Source organism: Plodia interpunctella, chromosome 6 (assembly GCF_027563975.2).
Source record: "Plodia interpunctella isolate USDA-ARS_2022_Savannah chromosome 6, ilPloInte3.2, whole genome shotgun sequence".
In the NCBI taxonomy this organism is placed as follows: domain Eukaryota; kingdom Metazoa; phylum Arthropoda; class Insecta; order Lepidoptera; family Pyralidae; genus Plodia; species Plodia interpunctella.
The window spans coordinates 2347283-2369414 of NC_071299.1; the positions used below are offsets into that span (position 1 = coordinate 2347283).

General features: G+C 34.7%; 1 protein-coding gene across 2 annotated transcripts; it reads right to left on the reverse strand.

Moving 5' to 3' along the window:
* Window positions 1-494: 494 nt before the first annotated feature.
* Abcd3 (ATP binding cassette subfamily D member 3) lies at window positions 495-22052 on the reverse strand. 2 transcript variants are annotated; one of them, XM_053746192.2, is made up of 15 exons: window positions 21822-22052; window positions 20982-21239; window positions 20087-20156; window positions 19344-19441; window positions 14152-14332; window positions 12318-12387; window positions 11794-11888; window positions 10526-10643; window positions 8775-8872; window positions 7799-7979; window positions 6228-6357; window positions 5964-6138; window positions 5312-5485; window positions 4555-4659; window positions 495-3457 (listed from the first exon to the last, which is right to left on the reverse strand). In XM_053746192.2, exons 1-15 carry the CDS (start codon window positions 21926-21928, stop codon window positions 3323-3325), a joined length of 1995 nt encoding a protein of 664 aa, XP_053602167.1. In that variant the 5' UTR covers window positions 21929-22052; the 3' UTR covers window positions 495-3322. The 2 variants fall into 2 exon arrangements, with proteins under 2 accessions (XP_053602167.1, XP_053602166.1); XM_053746191.2 differs by having other exon boundaries at window positions 7787-7979.
* Window positions 22053-22132: the final 80 nt, after the last annotated feature.

Genomic DNA, 22132 nt, shown 5'->3' on the forward strand with positions numbered 1-22132 from the left:
GTGGCGCGCTTTCAATAACATTTAAAACTGATGCCTTACTGCAAAGCGCAGTGGACGATATTTCTACGGTGCTTTGTCTGCTTAATGACGTATTTCCTTATTTTTTAGGACAACAGTTCTAAAATCACTCAAGAGTAAAGGAAACAACAACATATCCTCAACCTTTATTTACCCAGCACCAACCACACAATAAACAACAAACCAATGACTATCACAGCATTGTAACCATACAAATATTACAATAAAATTGTATACATAACATCATATCGTAAAGATTTTCAATTTCGTATGCGATACACCTTAAAATAATAATTTTTCTAATGAGTAGTAATTTTCTAAAATTTCGAAGGCAAAAGTTGAGGTTTCTACACGCATTGGTACATCTGCGGTACGAAGTGTCATTTCTTTTGCCGCTACAGTAGTTGACAACAACGACTTAGGGCTATCGATTTATAGTGCCACATTATTGTCAGTCCTTCTGATATTTCCACACGATTGCAACGGTACTTCCGTTTGTCTACAAGATATCAAAATGGTCTATAAATAGTCTACTGTGTAAGCAAACGGTAGACACGCCTGGTTCCATCTCTCATTCTCTCACTTGTCATCATATCAGAATTTAGAAGAAAAAAACAGCTCTTTGAAGAACGAGATAACAAAGCAGCCACGACATAACTTTCCAATGCGTTTAGAAATCCATCCTTCTATACTTAAATGCGAAAGCTTTTTGTCACGTTTTCACTAAATGAATGGGCCGATTTCGATAAAATTTAGAATAGATATAGTTAATGACCCAAGGTCCAACATAGGCACAGCGGGCGGCAATACATTTGCTATTATGGAATCAATACGACGGCAACCTAAGGCCGATGCCTAAGTATATCGATGCCGTTAAACAAAATAACAGGTGCGGCATAGGTTAATCGCAGACGAAAGTGAAGGCAAATTAATTAATGATCGACAAGGAAATATATACCGGTGAGAGGGTCGTTAATGTAGATTAATTTTGACAAAAATAAATAAAATATACTACAAAAACAACTTTTTAAAGTTTCTCATTTTGATCACCGCCCGGGTCAAATATCCTTGTCATTCTGTACATACGTGTTTGTTATCGCTAAATTGATAACATAAATTAGTATTTACGAAGCTTGATGTAATAAATATTGCTATATCTTGAATCTTTCCATATTTTTTTATTTACCAGTTTTGGATTGACAGTAGCTGTCTATAAAGAGAGTTACTGAAGCTGTCTATAAAGAGTTACGCGGAGTTTTAACAACTATATTTTTTGATGCAATACCAAATGGGACGATCAATATTGGATTATAAACAACTAGAGTAGCCAGTCTCTTTATTTTCAACTCATAATAGACAGACTTTAAATAAATAAATACACCGAATGTATATTAGTTATATCTTGTCGAGCTAATGGTACATTTAGTAATGTAATCATATAATACTAACTTATGTTATTCATGTTACACGTTATTCTAAGGTATAATTTACTTGTTTTTTACAATAATTGTCATTAGTTTTGTGACATATTACAAGTTAGGGTAACATTCAAATTACTTAGCAGAGAATGAAAAAAATGCTATGCATAGTTTGTCAAATAAGAATTTAAAATAAAGAACAATGTTAGAAAATTATTATTAAATTATATAAAAATCAAATTACATTTAATTTTTGAGTCATATTCTATTAATTTATATGACATATATTTAGAAATATATTAAAATTTTATAGATATAATATTACGCAAACAAAATGGAAGAAGTGCTATGCACTGTACCGTAAATAATTGTTATTAATTAGCATTTTGCCGAGTATAATAAATTATCACATCTTACATAAAACGTTGAATTTCTATATAAAATAAAATAAACTTGAAACAGTTTCCATAATAAACGTATTTCATCAGAATATGGATTCTCATATAAATATTTTGTACATTTAGTGATCACAAAATGTTAAAATGTAGGTATTGTTTGATAAGTACATAGTATTGTTGATTGATAAATAATTTATTGGTCTACTTATAAACTAGAAAAACTTGAGTATGATATCAAGAATATATTTAATGTTGAAAATATGTCCTAATTACACCGTAAGGATTTTCATATCCAACAATTAGAATAACCTCATAACTATCTGATTGGCTGACATACATACATTCTTTCTTTTTTATCGAGCGAGTCATTTCTTATGCTAACACTGGTGTCAGATTTTATAAGTTACCTAAAGGCATCTGATATTTTATACTACTCCTGTGGAATTAAAAATAATACTCGTAATACACAAAGTGTAAATTGAGTATGAATTAGTAGTCTGTTAATTGATAGATTTGATAATGTTTTATTTTAGAAATGCTCGTATTACATAAATAACCTAGAGAATTTCAGGGTAACTGAAACTCTATTATTATTTCTATATAGAAAAGGGCTATCATACACACAAAGAATCTTACTTTAAAGCGGAAGTGCATGTAAACAATCAAATGAAAACCTATATAGCTTCACGAATAAATTTTGAATGCTATGTTATGCAAAAATATGCGCAAATTCGCGCCCCTACCGAATGCGACTGCAATATCAGCACGTATACATAGATGGGCTTACACCCGGGCAAGAACGTTTACGGCCAGTTTGAGCCCGGGAGTATACCCATCTCTGGTTGTACACAGATTTTTTACTCAAACACGTTCGTACAACATTATGTTCATAATTTAAACGCATATTATTACAGAAAACTGGGCGTTTATCGCAGTCAGAAGCATTTATTAAATTTGACACATTTATTCATGTTTTGACTGTTTGGGTTTTAAAATAAAAAGTACATGACTCTGGAAAAGACTGTCTGCACAGCCAAACTGCTGGAGCAATTTCGATGAAAATTTACATGAAGGTAGTGGAACATCTAAGGTCAATTATAGGCAAAAGTTTGTGTGAAAACAGACAAGATACTTTCTGCTAGGAAAAGCTAGTAGGCTGTTATTTTTTAAAAACACAAATCATACTTTAACCTAAAGTACGTTTTGTCACTATCGCACTTTACAATATTTGATATTGTCAGAACGTGACGAAACATACTTTAGTTTAAAGTATACTTAAACCTTTAAATAAGATTAGCGAAGCCCTTCATCCACTTTCGTAACCAAACTTACCTAACTACGTTACAAGAAGACATTTTTTTCGCTGTTCGGTAACTTCGGAAGAATTAATTCCACTTGAACACTATTAATAACACGAATTTCCACTTTTTAAAACTTTTAGTTTACAAATGTGGACTAACAAGTTACAATAGAATATAATGTGCCGAATCAGGAACCGAACTCCTGTGTGTCTTGGTCGATCTCTTCGAAGACGTAGCCGCCGCGTCCGTCCATTTGTAGATAGTGGTCGTGGTGCTTCCACAGGGACTTGCGGTGGGACACGGTGAATAGTGAGATGCCCATCTAACGAAATATGGAAACATTGCTCAGATCATTTGTTTATTTATTTAAATTTTATTGCACGAAATACAATTTGTAAAAAGACAAAACGTGGACTTAATGCTAAAGGCATTTCTTTTTCTTCGATGTGTTATACATGTCGCAGGCAATTTGTATGATTTCGCTTCGGCATTTTATAAACACGAAGCGTTATACAAATTGCCGAAGGCAGATTACACATTAAACGTCCACTAAAAAAGAAACTAAAAAGTCTAATTATACTTTATTGAGTCATGTGACAGCGGGATGAACCGATACATTAAAATGAGAGCGACAGAGACAGATGTATTACTTTCTTGACATCTGTCATAGTTATATTTTACAAAGTATAGGCCAATTTTCACATCTCTTTTTTTAAACTAGCTACAAAAAATTATTGTTTCACGACTAGTTATCAAAAAGGATTTTTTTAAAATCTATATTCCTGTTTATCATAAGCACCATCTAATGACAGCACCACGCTGTCGCCGAACTCACACATGCCGACGCGAATGCGTGAACATTGCGTAGTTAGTATGAGAGTTTTTATTTAATATATTATTATCGGTATATATTGAAAACCCAGCAATGAATACAGAATCCTCCAAAGTTTGGCAAACTGTTCGAAAATATTGTGGAGCTGGCATAACAGTGGTGATCAGACACATGGTTTAGTTTATGTCATATAGACACATATTTATTATATACACATTTTTTTTTTTTCGTTTTTATCTTATTTTAAATTGAGTAATTTTTTTTTTCTTTTGTTTATAGTTACACTACATCACCTATCTCTGTTTGGTCTTATGGTTGACTGGTAGAGAATGCCATACCTTTCGTACATATTATTTTTTTGTAATTTTGTAGAATAATGTTTTTAAATCAATACATATTATAAAACAAAGTCTTCTGCCCCGTCTGTCTGTCTGTTCGCGATAAACTCAAAAACGACGGCACGGATTTTCATGCGGTTTTCACCAAAAGATAGCGTGATTCCTGAGGAAGGCTCAGGTGTATAATTTATTGTGTTTTTACCCGAGCGAAGCTGGTATCGGCCGCTAGTAAATAAATGAAATCAGTACCTGTCTGCAGTACTGGTACATGTGGCCCTCGACGTCGACGGAGACGGCGCTGGTGCATTCGTCCAGAATCGCGAACTGTGGCGCGTGGTAGAACAGGCGCGCCATCTGCACATACCAACCACACACTGTACCATGACTATTGTAAATTAACTTGGTGTTTATAACTTTCATGCTTTGAACCTGTGTTCAAACGGTAGCTATGTAGCTACTCATATATGCAGCTGACGATTCAACGATTGTAAGTAATTGTATTGTTGAAATGTTAGCTACGTTAAATAAAAAAGATTTGTGCTAAGTCCCGTTAACCTTTCTATTGCTATTATTATTACAATAAAAGATATTAAATATTTTAATTACAAATTAGGCTTGTCAACAAGTCTAATCAGAGATAATTTTTTATTCAGTTGCATATTGACTAATCGCAAATTAGTTACTGATTTTTTATCGATATTGGCAACTGTATTAAAATGACTTTTATGCAAACTTCGACAAGCTAATCATAAAATAACATGAAATAAATGATTCACCTTTACATTTCGTATAAAAAATAAATCTCTGCTATATCGCGAATACTTTTTTTTAATAAAAAAAAAACCTTTGATTTTACAATCTAAAATTTGTAAATTTAAATGCGTTTCGTATTTCCAAGTATAACATAAAAACTAATATTTCTACTACTTTCATCTTTGTTATCGAGTGTTATTATTAAGTACACTGTTAATTATCAAGTCGCCTAAAGGCATCAGACATGACTCACGGCAATCCTCTGCTTCTCTCCCCCGGAGAGCACGTCCATCCAGTCCTCCACAGCGTCCCAGCCGCGCGGGCGCGCCACGAGCGGCCCGAGCTGCACGATGTCGAGCAGCGCGCCGAGCTCTGCGTCCGCGCGGCCGCGCCGTGACATCTCCTCGCGCGTGTGCGGGTAGATCACCTGCGGCGCACACCGGTCGGGTCATGATGGAAAATTATCATGTATTTGTTATTAAATATAGTAACCGTTGAGTTAGTATCCCATAACACAAGTCTCGAACTTACTTTGGGGCTAGCTCAATCTGTGTGATTATTTATTATATTTCATGGTAAAAAATATCGAAAGTTTCCGTAACTTTGAATGATTCCAAGAATGTTTCGAGAAATATCTTTTCTGAAAGTATTTCCTGAAACTCCCACGGGAAACAGATTTTTACTCAAATTCGAAGTTGTGAGCAAAAGTGCTTATAAACTGTGTTAGTAGACTATATAATTAAAATTAAGAGCTTAAGGGGGCATTCCCACACCACTCCCCCCGAAATGGCGCATGAATGCTTGACATATAGGCAGTCAAGCCTACCAGTGATCATGTTCAGAACGCTGTTTCCGCACCATTTGCACATTGATGCGTAAAAGCAGAAAAAACATTTTATTCTGACCTGATCTCTCAGAGTTCCCAAAGTCATATACGGCCTCTGCGGTACATAGAAGAGTTTCCCTTTGGGTGGTTTCGTCAGGGTCCCGCCGAATATCGGCCACAGCTCCCCGAGCTGCCGGAACAGGGAAGATTTTCCGCAACCATTGGGTCCGCACACTAGCACATTTATTCCGGATCTACGAAGAAAATAGGGATAAGAAAATAGAACAAAGCCATGGTTCTTCAAACTCGAAGAGCTTTACTAATTTATTTTATGAATGCTCACTTGACTTGGAAGCTGAGCTCCTTGATGAGCACATCTCCGTTGGGAGTGACGAGCGGCACGCGGTCGAACTTGATCACCTTGTCCTGGTAGATGATGCGTCCCGCGCCCGGGGATAAGATGGCCGCTGGACCTGGGAACCATCACTCGATTCTTTTTATATGCATGGGGCGTAGCCACGGCGGGGCAGGGTGGGGCAAGCATCCCAATCTGGTTCTGACCTAATCAAACCTAAAAAAAATATCTAGGTACCAGTGGCGTGGCGTGAAAAAAAAATAGAGGTAAAGCCGGACCAAAAACACGGATAACGCGTAAATTTCTCATATACGTACTACGACCTATGTGACGACAAAAAACAATAAAAACAAATAAACCTTTATAGAAACACTACGCACAATACACTCTTGGCAAGTAAAATTTCACTATTTTCGATTTTTTAGGTTTCACAATCAAACAACACAAATCACAACAAATAAATTAGCATAAAAAACCTGTGCAATGCAAATGCGCGCGTTAACTAATGAGTGTGACTGATTTTGACAGGACGCTAGGCAGAATCGCTCTGATTGGTTAATAATTGCCAAGCCAATCAAATTCTTAATACCTGCTACAAAAAGATTGGGAGGCGATTTGAGATCGGGTTATAGGTCGCCGTATATCGACGATTGGTTCTATGTAGTGGTATTAAGCATGTGTGTGTGAATTTCATTCAACCTAATTCTTAAAATTCCCAAAAACATAGGCGGGTTGTCGTGACCGAGGCGCGAAAGTAAGATCTTGTGTGTGCGTTTGCGCGATTTCAAATGCATTGCGTATTTAGTATTACGATATTATAGAATGTCTTTAGAAAGCGCGCAATGTAATTATGTGGCTCACGATAAAATTGTCGTTTTACATAGGCTCGTTTTTAATATTACTAAGGTAGGTAATGCGATCGTTCGTCGACTTACATACCTATAGTAACTAGTAAGGATTTTTCTAAGAGTAGACCGCGGGGGTAAGCTATTATTGTTAATAATAAAATATATATATATATTAGAATCTGTCAAGGTAAGCCGGCAGGAATCGTGGATGGAGGTTTCGCCACTGCTAGGTAGTAATAACTATCCGTAAGAAAGTTCACAATCGACAGTCGTCAGTCGAGACAAAAAAAAGTGATCAAAACAAAAGTTGAAGTTAGAGACATGTTTTGGATGGAAGCGATGTCGTGGTGTACGAAAGTCTCGGGCGACTTTTTTAGCGTACTATTTCGTACATTTTTGAAATACACTCAAGTTCATCGCTAGAAAGTATGACACAAGAAATTTATTAATTTACGTCTACTAATTTAAGTCTAATGATCGATCACTGCGCCATCAAGGTCCAACGCCGCTCAAATGATCACGGAAACAAATATCTTCAACCTACTAATAATATAAATACGAAAGTGTGTGAGGATGTATGTTTGTTACATTTTCACGCAAAATCAACTGGACGGATAGAAATTTGGTACACGGGTAGAATAACACATTTTATCCCGAAATTCCCACGGGAGCGACATAGTGAAATATTGAAATTGTCACCGTCGCCATTACTGTTGGTGCTGTCGAGCATAGTCCTGGTGTAAGCGCCGCGCTGCACGTCGCGCAGCACGAGGCGCAGCTGCGCCACGCGCGCGGTCAGTCCGGCCAGCTTGTTCATCTCGCGCCCCGACAGCACCAGGCGACCTATGCCCTCCGCCATTTTTATCATCATCCGCCCGTATGTGTAGTAGTGCTGTGGCGGTGAAAGAAAAATTCGTAATATACTTACACTTGAAAATATATATTCAAAATGAATCAGCTAAAAAAACTATTTCGAATTATTTAGCTGTACGTCCTACCGATATTATTGCGGGATGATTCTTAGAGCGTTTCGACCGCTGCGGCCGCGCTGTCATTACGATCCGTCAATCCGGCAATTTTCTCGAGGAAGGAGTCATGTCCAAAATCAATAATACACAAAATTGATTTACAGATTAATGATTTTAAAGTCTGATAGTAGAACTAATTATTGTCTTTGCTAAAATTTGAAAAAATGTCATTAAAATTTTTCGCGACCGCAGCAGTCGAAACGCTCTGAGAACCACTCCGTATATTTGTTATTCTTTCACACAAAATCTATTGCCGGATTGTTACGAAATTTGGTACACGGGTTGAATATAACCTGGTATAACACATAGGGTACTTTTTATCCCGAAATTCCCACGGGAGCGAAGCCCCGGGGCGCAGCTAGTTGTGCTTCTTCCTTAGTGTTTTGTACTTACTTATTCGTAAAAGACCGACTGTTATCTATGTAAAACTTAGTTATACAAAATTCATATCGTATATTCGTACGTGTGACAATAGACCACTAGACGCTCGGGCAAAATCATAAAAAAGTAGCCTATGTTACTTCTGAATGTTTCTATGTGCCAAATATCATCCAAATTGATCCAGTAGTTTTTTAGGTTATCCATTACAAAATAAAAATAAATCTCTTACCTTTGTAATATTAGTATGGAAGTAGGGATACGGATAGTACAAGATTTACCTTAAACCTGTCATTGTCCGTTCCAGTGGTGAGCAAGTTGTGGTCCACAGCGAAGAAAGGTCTAGACACCGCGTAGAAACCAACGGTGATCGCCACATCTGAAGACAAAATATAAGAATTTGATGCTTGACTATTCGAGATTTAAATATTCGAGACAATAAACCAATGTAACACAGACCTTATATAACACCCTCTATGCTCGTCGCTGGGCATCTTGACTGCGTCTACTCCGTAAATAATATAGACGTGACACTGTCTCTGTATCTAAAATTGAACTGCAAATTTGTTCGTGTGACATATTTTTCTTATTACTTATTTTATTTCATACGTCATTAGTAATTCTTACATTTTTGTTTTTCTCCACAGTAGGTATGTACCTAAACTAGTATAAGCGTTTCCTCGTATAAGCGGTCGTTGTATACACCTGGTTCAGAGTAGGAGAGGCTGGTAAGCTGGAAAACAGGTTTTCCTAGTACAGACACCAGTCTCTCACATAAGATCATTATTTTGTAATTGCATAGTTCACCTTATTCCTTATTTTTTAAATATGTAATTCTATGTGAGAGAAGAAAAATAAAGATTATTATTATTTTTTTTTAAATTCTTTATTGAATACAAGCAGCCAGTCGCTGCTTCGCGCGGGTAAAAAAATAATAAATTATACAATTAAACCTTCCTCAGGAACCACACTATCTTTTGGTGAAAACCGCATGAAAATCCGTGCAGTAGTTGTTGAGTTTACTGCGAACAGACAGACAGACGCGGCAGAGGACTTTGTTTTATAATATGTAACGATAAGATAGTATCGAGAAAAGTATTTTTTTTATTAGCTTAAACAAGTATTAGACAAAATCGCTATGTTTTTTATCTATTACAAACAAATATTAGTTTAGATTTAGATTGTTCATTGTGGGTCGTTGGTGTGACCAAATTACAATTTATGTCATTTATGTAAACACACGTTTCTTTAGACGTGTGTTTTATATGGCGTGCGATGATATGTAAATGGAAATAATGTTATCATTGATAACGAGGGCCAACACGTATGAAATGATAACCCGTAGAGGGTAAACTTCTGTATATAAAAAATTATGCATATATTTTTTAATACATCAAATAAGGCATACGCTGGTGGCTTATATTTGTAAGAAACAATAAACACTGTTCAAATGAGTTTCTTTCGGGATTTCTTCTCAGCAGTGGTCGTACCGAAATGCCAGTAATTTGTAGCTTGTGAGAAATTACTATATAATATAAAATTTTACGTGAAAGTGCCTGTGTATTTATATGTATATATATATAGAAATCTATAGTAGAGGTCGTATGTGTATAGATGGTTAATACTAAAATATTTAAAACATTATTATCCTTAAAATTAGGTAATTGATTAGTTAATAATGTTATTATGAGGTGTTTTATTGGACTTAACTAATCAAATTAGCATGGATTTTGTACAAAACCTGTTGTTGAATTTATAAATCAGAAATTAATCATCGGCGAACTCGGATGGATGCGAATGCGAATCAATGTACTTACATACATTGCGTAGCTAGTAAGTAAGCTTTTTATAATCGCAAGGAAAAACCAGCAATGTACGCCAAAATGTCCCGAACTTTGAGCCGATAGTGTATGTCCAGTACGCGTTTGGCTTGCCAGAGATAATCACATTACTTCATATAACGGCCATGCAAGACGGCCATTTTCAAAGATAAGTGTGTTTGATGAAGCGGAAATATCGTTATTATACTTACACTTAGCGACGATATTGTCTATGAAGCCCATGATGACTTTGAAATGTAGGAATTTGCGCAGATGCCGCGTTAGCTTGTAGAAGCTGGCGAGAAGAGTCAGCTGTTCTCTATGGTTGCCCTGGAATTAAAAAAGACATATTTTTAAACTAACAATGACTTTTTTAAATACTATTAATGGAAATAAATAAAATATTGACTGATATGTGTACCAGACGACATTGGCATTGCGGATCAATCATAATATATTAAAATTAGTATCACGCGCATGAAGGATGCCGATATTATGAATGCAAAAATAACTTATTGCATTTCAAAGTTAGATTTTTTGATTTCTTGTTGTGAACTTATAACAAACCAACGATTACTAGCTACTGAATACTAGCTATTGCCCGCGGTTCCGCCCGCGGCAAAAGTAAGTCTGTGTATATGGAGACAGTCAACTTTCTACAAAAAATGTTATTCATTAACATGTCATGAAAGATTGACGAAGAAACATTGACAATCAGTGAATTCCTTCGCATATGATAGATCTATTTTTACTTAATAATTAAGGATTGTATTCATTATGTAAGCAGGCATAATTACTTTATTTTTCTCTAGTGATGTTTGTGATGTCTCTATTTTACAGTTTGAATGTCAAGTTATTTTCATGGCGTTTGAAATTTGAATTTTTAATAAGTATTTATATTCAATAACATTACGGTCGCAAACCAACAAGTTTAACGATTTAAACTAGCTCTTGTGGTATCAAATTTACTTTCATTCATAATATCATTATTTTATAAACGAACTAACGGCCTTTTCGTCTACCTCTTTCGTCCTCCAAACTTCATCAAAATCGGCCGAGCAGTTAAAAAACAGAAACAAAAAAAAAGCGTATCTTTTCTATGTAGGTATGTATAGTATGTCAAGGCTATGTATTCCTTAGTCGCCTCGTACGACATCCAAAGAAGAATATGGAGCAGTAAGCATCACCTAGAATACACCAGAAATATTGTATGGTAGATAAATGCATCTAGTCCAATATTGGCGTACACCAATAAACTCTGAGGACAAGAGCTAATATCATAAACAATATCGTTTGTCAGTAAATGAAGCCCGCTTTCTAATTCTGTTCTAGTGCTTTACAAGCAACACCGTATTTCCATGTATTCATTCTTCATTATTCAAAGTTCAAATATAATGAATAAGCAACATTATAATTTCATTCTAAAATCGTGAAAGACAGCACACACGTATATTAATATCGCAAATATAAAGTCGCTCACCTGGTAGAATGCAATTTCCTCTGAATTAGTGATTAGCCTGGCGTTTACGTATCTGAATTCACCTTCGAGCTTCTGCTCTTGAACTGTCATTTTAGCTGAAAAAGGAGAAAGTAAAACAATTTACTTAATTTTGACCAAATTTTAATTTCCATCTTTCTAAAATCATACGATTTAAAAGACAAACGTTTTCTGTCTTTGACGTAAAACAGAAACGTACCTACGTAACGTTTACGTAATTAAATAAAAAAAATGTTAAAAATACAACTTTTTGTTTAATATTTTACGTAACACATGATGTTATAAAAAGCTAGCGTCGCCATAGCAAAAATATTATCTATTAATGTTGCCCACGTTATTAGGTTAGGCCTTTGCCCCGCAGTGGGACACAGGCTATGAAAAAAAAATAGTCGAGAAGGAACTCATAAAGGGGTTGTGTATTGATGTGTGTGTGTGTGATTCTATAGATTGGCGCTTCAAAATTAATAACATCACATCTTAGCTTTATTAATAGATTCATTAGGTACCTGTTGGCCTTCTGAGGAAGGTTAGGAAGATTCCTGAAACTACTAAGTATGCAACCATGATCCCGGGTGTCTGTAAGAGAAAGAATATAGATGAGCAATATAAAGAATATACATATTACATATTCTATTTATGTGAAGTAATCATCTCTACTTCGAAAGCTATTAAAAGACGTGATATTCTATCTATTTAAAATTAAATTCAGTGTTAATCAAATATTTATGAAGACGGTAAGATCCTTTCATCGAGTATTGCGACTTAGCACGACGTAACAATAAAAAATCGCGATGAGTATTTGAGACAAGCTAGTGTCGTCACATCATTTGTAAAAGAAAAATAAATCGTTGAATAAAAACAAAAGTAAACAAAAAAATTACAAACAAATCCATTGTATTACAGGATTAGGTACATTGTATTATGAAGATTCTACTGAAGAATAAATATTCGACATCCTACATTGTTTATTATAAAACATTTGATTTTATTTTTATGTAGGTAGGTATGTACCTAAATTAAATTTTTGATTTTGATGTTAAAAGGAAAAAATAAAATTCCTTCCAAAATATTCTGGAAAAATACAAAAAAGACCACATATGAGACAAACTAGTTGTTGAAGACCAAAGGTCAAGCAACTGTGACGTAACAGTACTATTACGAACAGTAAGACCTAATCGACTTCATAACATTTATTTGCACGCTAATAAACCGGAATCTGTGCTGGTAGTCGTCTACAATACAAAGTGATTCTTTTTCTCATTAGATAAAGTTCAATATCCTCCGAACGCTCTCAATTTGACGACCTTGAATAGCAAATATTGGCTTGAATTATGAACCCACAAGATGCGTTAGTTATCCGCCGTCTGGTTTCCTTGTAAACATCTAAGCACTTCGTTCGAATCCTGAATGTTTTTATATTAAATTAAGGTATAAACATCTGACCCCCAATGGTATTATGTCCATATAATAGCTACTCTTGTGGCTAGGGAATAGGGATACCTAAATAGTCCAATAAATGCAGCGTAATATGACAAATATTTTGCGGTTTGTAATGTAACGTAGCTGTAACTACTTCCACAGATTCCACTAGTGTGTCAGATTTCAACTGCGAACTACCAGAATCATTAAGCTATTAAGAACTAGTCAGACAGTAGTAATTATTGTGGTTGATTTGAAGAAAACTGTGGCGACATCTACAAGTTGAGTGATAATAATAGATTTACTGTATTTTTAATAGCAAATGGCGAAATTGTAGTGCATTGGATGGCCGTTTAAACCTCGTTAGGTTTTGTACAATGTATATGGCTTTAGGCTGTAACTTTGTACTGGTCTTTGTAATTGAATAAATAAAATAAAAGGCAGGGTTTGATATAAGGTCCATTCTTACAGTCGTGTTCCTCATGGCTGATGGTCTACGTCATTACATAGAAAACGCACACAACGACTTTCTTGGCAATATTAATGAAGTTGTTTGACATTGCTTTTTCATTTTAACACACATGATGATAAATATCGAGTGCAGATCAGTCACACCTCTCGATGTCTTCCTTCAACGGAAGCGATGGTCGATGAAAATACTGTACATGACTCAGATTGGTATACAAATTCATGTGGCACGAGTAGGATTTGAACTTGGGACCTTTCGGTTCCTCGGCGGGAGTCTTAACCATTGGACCACCACCCTTTCAACACTGGTCTTAAGATAAACAGCTGATGTACGTGTTGGGGAAAGGTTTCATTTAGGGTCGACAACGCGCGTGTTATACCCCTGGTCTTCAACATTAGACCACCATCGCCACAGAAAAAAAGGTAGTAGATTATAAAACCTCGTGTACTTACAGAAGCGCCGAGGTTTGTCATCAGTCTGTAGAGGTATATTGCGATGTCCAGTAGTGGTTTGCTGATATTGCTGTACAGGTCTATGATTGTCTCGCAGAACTTGTCTATGTCCGTCGTTAACACTTGGTCTGCGTTCGCTATCCGGTTGTCCAGGTTCGTCACTTGATAGTACGTGAAGCCTCTGAAAAAGGATTTATATTTTTGTCCTATTCTTTTTTTTAAGGAGTGTGTCATTGCTAACAATGATGTCATATTTTATTCAAGTTATCAGGCATCTGACATTACGTTTACTACCTAGGATCTAGTGGCAAGTAGTGGGATACACACTAGTGAGCTAATGTGTTTACGATTGTGCCTGCACAATCACACGACGTTTTCTTTCATTGGATGTAAGTGGTCTATGAAAACTATACATGCATGAGTCAGATTGGTTATACAAACTCTTGGGGGACGAATCTTGGGACTTCTCGATCATAGATGGACGGTCCTATAAGGGTTGCCGATAACGCGCGTGTTGCAGGCGCTCAGGGCGGTTACCACATAACGTGGGCCGCTTGCCTATTTAGTAGTAAAATAAGTTTCTATGCATTTCGGCAGCTGATGTTACGAATATCATTGATGTATGAAACGTATACGTAACCTAAACTGTGATATACCTACGCAGTTAATCATATCATAATATTGTCTTTGTTGAACTGTAAATAATAAACACACAGGTGCTAAATAATTGATTGACGACAAGACAACCCTGCCTATTAGAATACAGTTTTTTTTACATCGAATTTAATTTCCCGAAAATAATTCCACGTTTTTCAATATATATTGTAATAAATCGAATAGTTAATCATCGCATTATCACATCACATATTGTGTAACCGAATTATATTACGCGAATTGAATCAGAACTATTTCGTCTCATCGCGCGCAGTTTATAAATAAGTACTAATGTGTAAAACAAACATTTCATTGATTTTTAAATAAATTTGTAAATAAATAACAAAATGTTGCAAGTGTAAACATGAGTGTATACTCATGTTATGTTACTCATGATAGGTACAGCAAAATCAATGCTTATTACAAACATATTGAGCAAGCCCCAAAGTAAGTTCGAGACTCGTGTTATGGGATACTAACTCAAAGATACTATATTTTATAACAAATACATATACAGATAAAAATCCTATTATTTTAATAATGTCAATTATATTGTGACAGCAATAGTAATGATTACATGTATTTCATTTTTTTATATTTTATTTTATTGTATTGTATAAATAGTGGGATATTTTTCCAGCAAATAAAGAAGTTTTTTTAAATTTCAATTACCATTTCAACTGCATGTTGAGTCATCTGATGATTTTACGTTTTAATTGCAACTGTAAAAATTTAACTAGGTATATACCTATATTTTACAATCGTTAATCTGCCCAGTCCAAAGATCGCGAACTGGACTTTGAGCTTTCGCTTATCGCATATGTTAATCGAACCCTCATATGGTCAGTTACCAAGTGTTGATAGCCAATAACAAGTAGATAAATAGATTATCTTTGTGCGACCTTGGATTTTTACAAATATCACCTTACAAACAACAAAAAATGCCGTGTCAAGGTTAAGCACGTTAGTAGGTTCGATTCCCGATCGATTCCTTAATTTTTTGTTTTTGATCTTATTATCCTTACATATTATGAAAAAAGCGTCTGTCTGTACGCGATAAGCTCAGAAACTATCGGACGGATTTTTGTATGGTTTTCACTAATTGATAGTGTGATTAAAGAGGAAGGTTTAGGTGAATAATTTATTATTTGTAGTTCAAATAGTTGTTGTTGGTAGTTTGAATAAAAAAACCAAGCAGACATACAGCACGGACACGTAAAACTTATAAAATCCTTAAGTTCACGCGAAACATAATTTATTTATTACTTGTCATTATGACGATTATTAGGTACTGAAATGTTTATTACATCAAAGACTATTACTGTTTTGTAAACAATTTATATACATATATGTATATATAATTACTTAAAAGATAAGATAAATCTTGCTCGGCACCAAAAAGTTATACATTACAGCTATTTATTATATTTAACTTTGTCACTATATCAGCAGTTGGTCCGTTTGGTCCAAAGTTCGAAGAGTAGACTTTGGACTCTGGCACTTTCGATTATCTTATTATGATTATAATATACATATAGTGGCCTGTGCCCGCTTGTAACTATAATATTTTGGATTAACACGTTAGGGTATTACACGATTAATGTAAGATTTAGTCAGAAAGTCTAATATTCACCGGCGATTTCTAAAGTAGATATGGCGCTAACTGTGCATAAAACGCACACGTATTTTTTGAAAATAATTACTCGGGGTGCAGAAATAAGTGAACAATTAGTAGAAATGAAAGTTAAATTTCACCTACTTCCGCTTGTTCTACAGAGTGTTCCAAGCAGATTCAGTTTCCATGACAATGCGTTTTAAATTCAAATTTATATATACAACTTAGGATGATATACATCACTTATTGACGTCAAAAAATTACTTAAAACCCCAACTTCCAAAGCGCAGGTGAAGATGAAGCAACCCAACAAACTTCACAGCTATTCATACCCATTTGTATGAAAAAACATGGCTCATGCTGCGTCGACACTTACCACGAAGCCTCTCACGATAGGCTTCGCGTAGCTGCGAACCGTTGCTGTTTATCGTTTTCATTGCAAGCGAAAGACAGCAATAATTAGTCTGTAGCAACAAACATAGCAACTTCGCCATAACAGGCAGACAAGGGCTCAGCATAAGTAAATATTTCACACCCCGCAGTGAATCGCAACCACATCACGTCAGCGTATCCAAATTCAATGCAAATTCGCCCCTGTTACCACCGCACAAGGTCTCCGTATAGTTTGCTGTTGATTGTACCGACTAAGACGAGTTTTCTCCTAAGACCCGTAATAAAAGTTAAGTCGCTTTCTTTGACACGGCCAATAGTTTGTAAACAGAACTCAGAACATGTTTCACGGCCTTATGAGTCACGGTGTAGATCTATATATACGAGTACAATATACTATTATTATAAAGAGGTAAGCGTTTGTATGTTTGAGGCGGATAATCTCCGAAACTACCGAACTGATTTCAAAAATTCTTTCACCATTAGAAAGATACATTATTCAATATTGCTATAGGCTTAGCGAAGCCCCGGGGAACATCTAGTAATTAATAAACGTATAGTTTACATAGTCTACAGTTTATCTGTCTGATGTTGCGTTTTACAAGTGTCGATTAGACTAATCTAGCAAACTCTAAATGCTGTCAGGTACTACACTAGAACGAATAGATTTAAAAAATATATATTTTTAAATATATATAAAGACGTAGATATCCTTACGTATTATAAAACAAGTCCTCTACCGCGTCTGTCTGTTCGCGATAAACTCACAAACATTTTCATGCGGTTTTCACCAATAGATAGAGTGATTCCTGAGGAAGGTTTAAGAGTATGATTTATCATGTTTTTACACGAACGAAGCCGCTAATATCTTATAAAGATGGCCTATTCGCGATATAATGACGTTTGAACGGACATGATCTGAGTCCTGATGTTTAGGCAATCTAAGTTAATTTCATCAATTTTCGTTGGAAGGTTTAAAAATAAAAAGTTCAATCGAACGAATCGATTGATTGTGAATTTGGTTTTGTTCTTGATTGCGTGAGAATCGGACCCCTGGCCGAAGGCTTTTACACGATTGTTCGTGAGTTTCATAGTTTGCTAGATCAATATATCAAAATCATTAGCGATTAAAAAAGGTAACGCGATTTCTCGTGATATCGTCGAAACAAATCGATCCTAATTATTGACATAATTTTATTTGTCTTTTGGTTTGTTATATGTCGTTATTGATTTGATTTAACCGACACAAAAAAGAAAGTACTATAGAATAAATTATAATAATTACATGTATATGCATATAATTACATCTCAGATTCGATTCGATGAATTATTTTCTTTGTTTTTACAGCATTTAAAAGTGAAGACAAGAACAATTCGCAAAGCGGTGAGACAAAAACAATGCCAAATGTCATTCACATGCTTTGTTCTTTTCAGGCCCAATCTAATGACTAATATCCAGTTGCTGCATGGACTTTTATGCTAAGCTAATAATGGCGAATATCTAATGAACTTGATTAGTTTGATGTGCTATCGACTTTACACGTACAATTTTAGTCTTTGTCGAGTCCTTTTGAATTGGAAATTTCATTAACCAAGGCGATGAATGTATAGATGTAAATTCGAGTTTACATAAAGCGCATTAAATTTGGTAAGAATCGGCCACACCATGTTCCTAGTTGTCGAGCGAAAGGTCTCAGGTTCGAAATCTGGTGCCACGTGGTGATGGAAAACATCGTGAAGAAACCTTCTAAGTAGTAGTTTATCAGCGAGTTCTGAAATGGAGAAGGCAATGGCAAACCACTAGTATTGGCAAAAAAATCGTGTTTCATGACGATCACGATCCTCAGCCAAGAAGAATACGACGACAAGATGAGGATAAGAATAAATTAAAGTAGTATATGATAAAGAGGTTTTTCTAAATATACTTCCAGTCATAACTATGAACTTACATGACATCACGTAACAATAGAAATATTACACAATTTACGATCCTCATAAATAGCTACAATAAAATACATGTTAAATTAAATTCACACTTTCATAAGGTCACATTTACTGAACACGCATAATAAATATTACATGTACTTCTCACTACATAGGTAGTACAAAATAAAACAAAGACTCTTCCCGCTGTATGTCTGTACGTATGTATGTATTCTTAGATCTTTAAATCGGCGGTCAATCAATGGCTCGCCATAGAAAGTCAGCCAGTGGACCGCCAAGGTTGAGGATTACCTGCCTATCTACTGGATTAGCTATCTCCGCTCGGGCGGTCCACCAATGCCAAAAAATAGAGTATTCGCTCGTTTGTGTTATCAGCATAAACACGTGAAAAGGTAACAAACAATTGATTTGATTGATTAGTGATTGCTGCCAAGAGAATCTCTGTTCATAGAGATATCTTAAAAACTTCCGGTAATTTCCCAAATTCGACGGGTATTTCCGAGAACATCGCCATTCATTCTTGAAAATTGAACGGCACTACGCTTGTTGGGGTGTGACTAATCGGATAAGAAAGAAGTAAGCTACTCACTTTAGATATTGTTGGTACATGTGTACTGTGAGATTGGTCCTGATTCTCAGTTTGGCCTCTCCTATGCTCCATTTCAAAACGTTATTTACTAACGATATCTGTAAATAATAAGATTATTTGAAGATGTATAGTATATTGAGCAAAGCAGATATGGAGTGGTCATATTCAAGGGCGGAACCACACGAGCACGGATCTTTAAATTAATAATATATATTATAATAATAAACTTCATTAAAATCTGTCCAGCCGTGAAAATGTTACAATTAAAGAGAAATTGATAATGTTATTAGTATAGGGCTTTCGAAACATGGAAATGCATATGAAATAAATTTCAGAAAATTCAAATCATTGACATCAGTTGTTTTTGTTGATACTGTGACATTGTTGCTACACTTATCTAATATCCATAGATTTGATAAATTATTATCGTAATCAGTGTAATCACCAATCATAATAACACGTGAAAATGCATACATGTGATGTATCAAACATAATATCTCATAATTAGTACCTAGTAATTTATAAATAGAGCAAAGAGTTGCCTATTTCTTCAAGGTCACTGACAAGATCAACAGCCTATTGTTTTAAACTACATACAAAAATTGAGCAACAAATGAGATATTCCCTATTCCTCAAATATTTTTTGAAAAAATTGAAAAGGAATACCTAGTTTTAATTTCTATTGTGTGTGCAACTAAAGGTGAGCTTTGAGGTATACCTCACATTATTGATATTTTACTTACCATGGGCATAGCAATGAATAATTGAGTTAGGAATTTCTTGAAATCGGGTAGATTCATTGTGATAATGGATCTGTAATAAAATATTAAGTTGAAATTCTTGTTTAGTCTGCAGTTATTTTAAATGTGAAGAGTTCTTCTCACTCAATATAATAATGTCTTTTTATTTTTGAGCTCATAGTTAACTTTGAGATGTTTTGACTATAATTTATCTTTACAGTAATATATGCCTTTTGGCAAAGCCCTCCTTCAAATATCTTCATTAGTCTGTGCCCAAACCCATTTTTTTCCAGTTAGGTCCCTATGTTAGGCCTAATTAATCTTTCCACTTTGTTCTCATCCACAATTTTCTTTTTTTTTGTTGATGACTGAGTGTAGACTGACATTTACAAATTAAAATGCTGAAGCAGCTAATTTGTTGTATCATATTTCAAAAAATATAAACCAAAATCTGTATGGAAATATAAATAGGTTGTATGGATTTATATGTATATGTACATTTCATGTTGAATAGTAAAAAAATACAGATAGGTAAAAAGATTGTAGACAATAATAACTGTCCATGACTATGAAAGGAGAATATATGAATTTTCAGAACTGTTATTTAAATAACGAGTGTTTAAAATTCAAATTACTACACATGTACATTATCGATATGATGGCGATGACACTGCATAGTCAATGTATGTTCTTACATATGTTAGCATACAATACTGAATATGGTAATTAAGCAGTATTTTAAAATACGTACATTATAGTTACTTTGTGTACAACTTAGTGCCAAACTAAGAGCTTGGATAAGAATGAGCCCAGGAGATGTTGGATAAAATTGTAGTAAAAATTGGACACCCAATATTTTAACTTCACATACACGCAAAAGCTGTAACTTGCTACTCACCCCTCAATCAAGGTGGTATGCTGAATGAGCCACAAGTCGCACATGGATCTTGAGATCAGCGAGATAGCAATCAGCACCATCAGACCGCTCTCCTTGGACCAAAGTCCTGGGAACATAATCTTCCATAGCACTTTCAGTTCTGCCCAGAACTGTGCATCAACCTTTGCCTTTGGTGCTTTTTTGTCTTTTTCTTTTATCATATATTGTATTTGTTCTTCCGGAGACAATCTTGGACCTCTTGAAACATTTTTGCTTTTGCTAAAAAGAAATGTACATTTATGGAAATATGTTTCAATTTTATGAGATAACTATGAGTACTTCAAAAGTAGCTTAATAAGCTTTAGAAAGTTATTGAAAATTTTTGAATTCACATTAATAAAATTCATCACATCTTGTGAAGATTTGGTGTGATTACCAATAACCAAAGTAAGACTTTTATTTACTTTTTATAATAATAATTCTAGCTAAAAAAGACAAAAATATAAAGAAGACAAGTCTGTCGAAACATTTTTATCAGCATGTATATGAGATAACAAAGAATAAAAAGGCATAGCACTCCTTTCCAAAAACAAATATGTTTAAAAATACTTTTATTAACTCTACAATATTAGGAAACAGCTGATATTTTTAAAAATATTTTCCTAAAATATAAACAGTTTTAGTGTGTGATGTATTTAAAAGAAACCAGGCTAAAACAATATTAAATGACTTGCTAAGTGAAAGGTTATGAGGAAAAAACGTAGAATCTGGTTAAATAGATACACGAAATATATTTTATATGAACAATTAGAATAATTTATTAATTAATATGAGGGAAAAATAATATATCAATAAGAATACCTTGACTTTAGATAATTCCTAATATACCATGCACTAAGAGCTGCTGAGGCAGCTAGTGCAATTTTCACATCTGTCCGTTGAGTTAATCTACTAAAATTCGGCGCCATTATAAAGAAATTATTATTCTAAATAAACAGATTAGCACATTAGCATAACGCGTATACTTCACTACACACAATGCCTTTCGTCACAATCACAACACTGCATTGCAAAGAACTACAAATCTTGTACTAACTATAAGAATGACACCTCAATGACATGAATGACAATGAAAATGTCTGACTGAGTGTAGAGTAGAGTGAGATGTATGT

What these genes read in the sequence shown, in the direction of transcription:
- Abcd3 (XM_053746191.2), bottom strand. Translation starts at nt 21,928, where the DNA reads ATGGCGCCGAATTTTAGTAGATTAACTCAACGGACAGATGTGAAAATT. An exon ending in CGGACAATGACAGGTTTAAG is followed by an intron (nt 7,980 to 8,774) that starts GTAAATCTTGTA and finishes TCACCGCCACAG; the next exon opens with CACTACTACACATACGGGCG. An exon ending in TGTACCAGTACTGCAGACAG is followed by an intron (nt 3,458 to 4,554) that starts GTACTGATTTCA and finishes ATATTTCGTTAG; the next exon opens with ATGGGCATCTCACTATTCAC.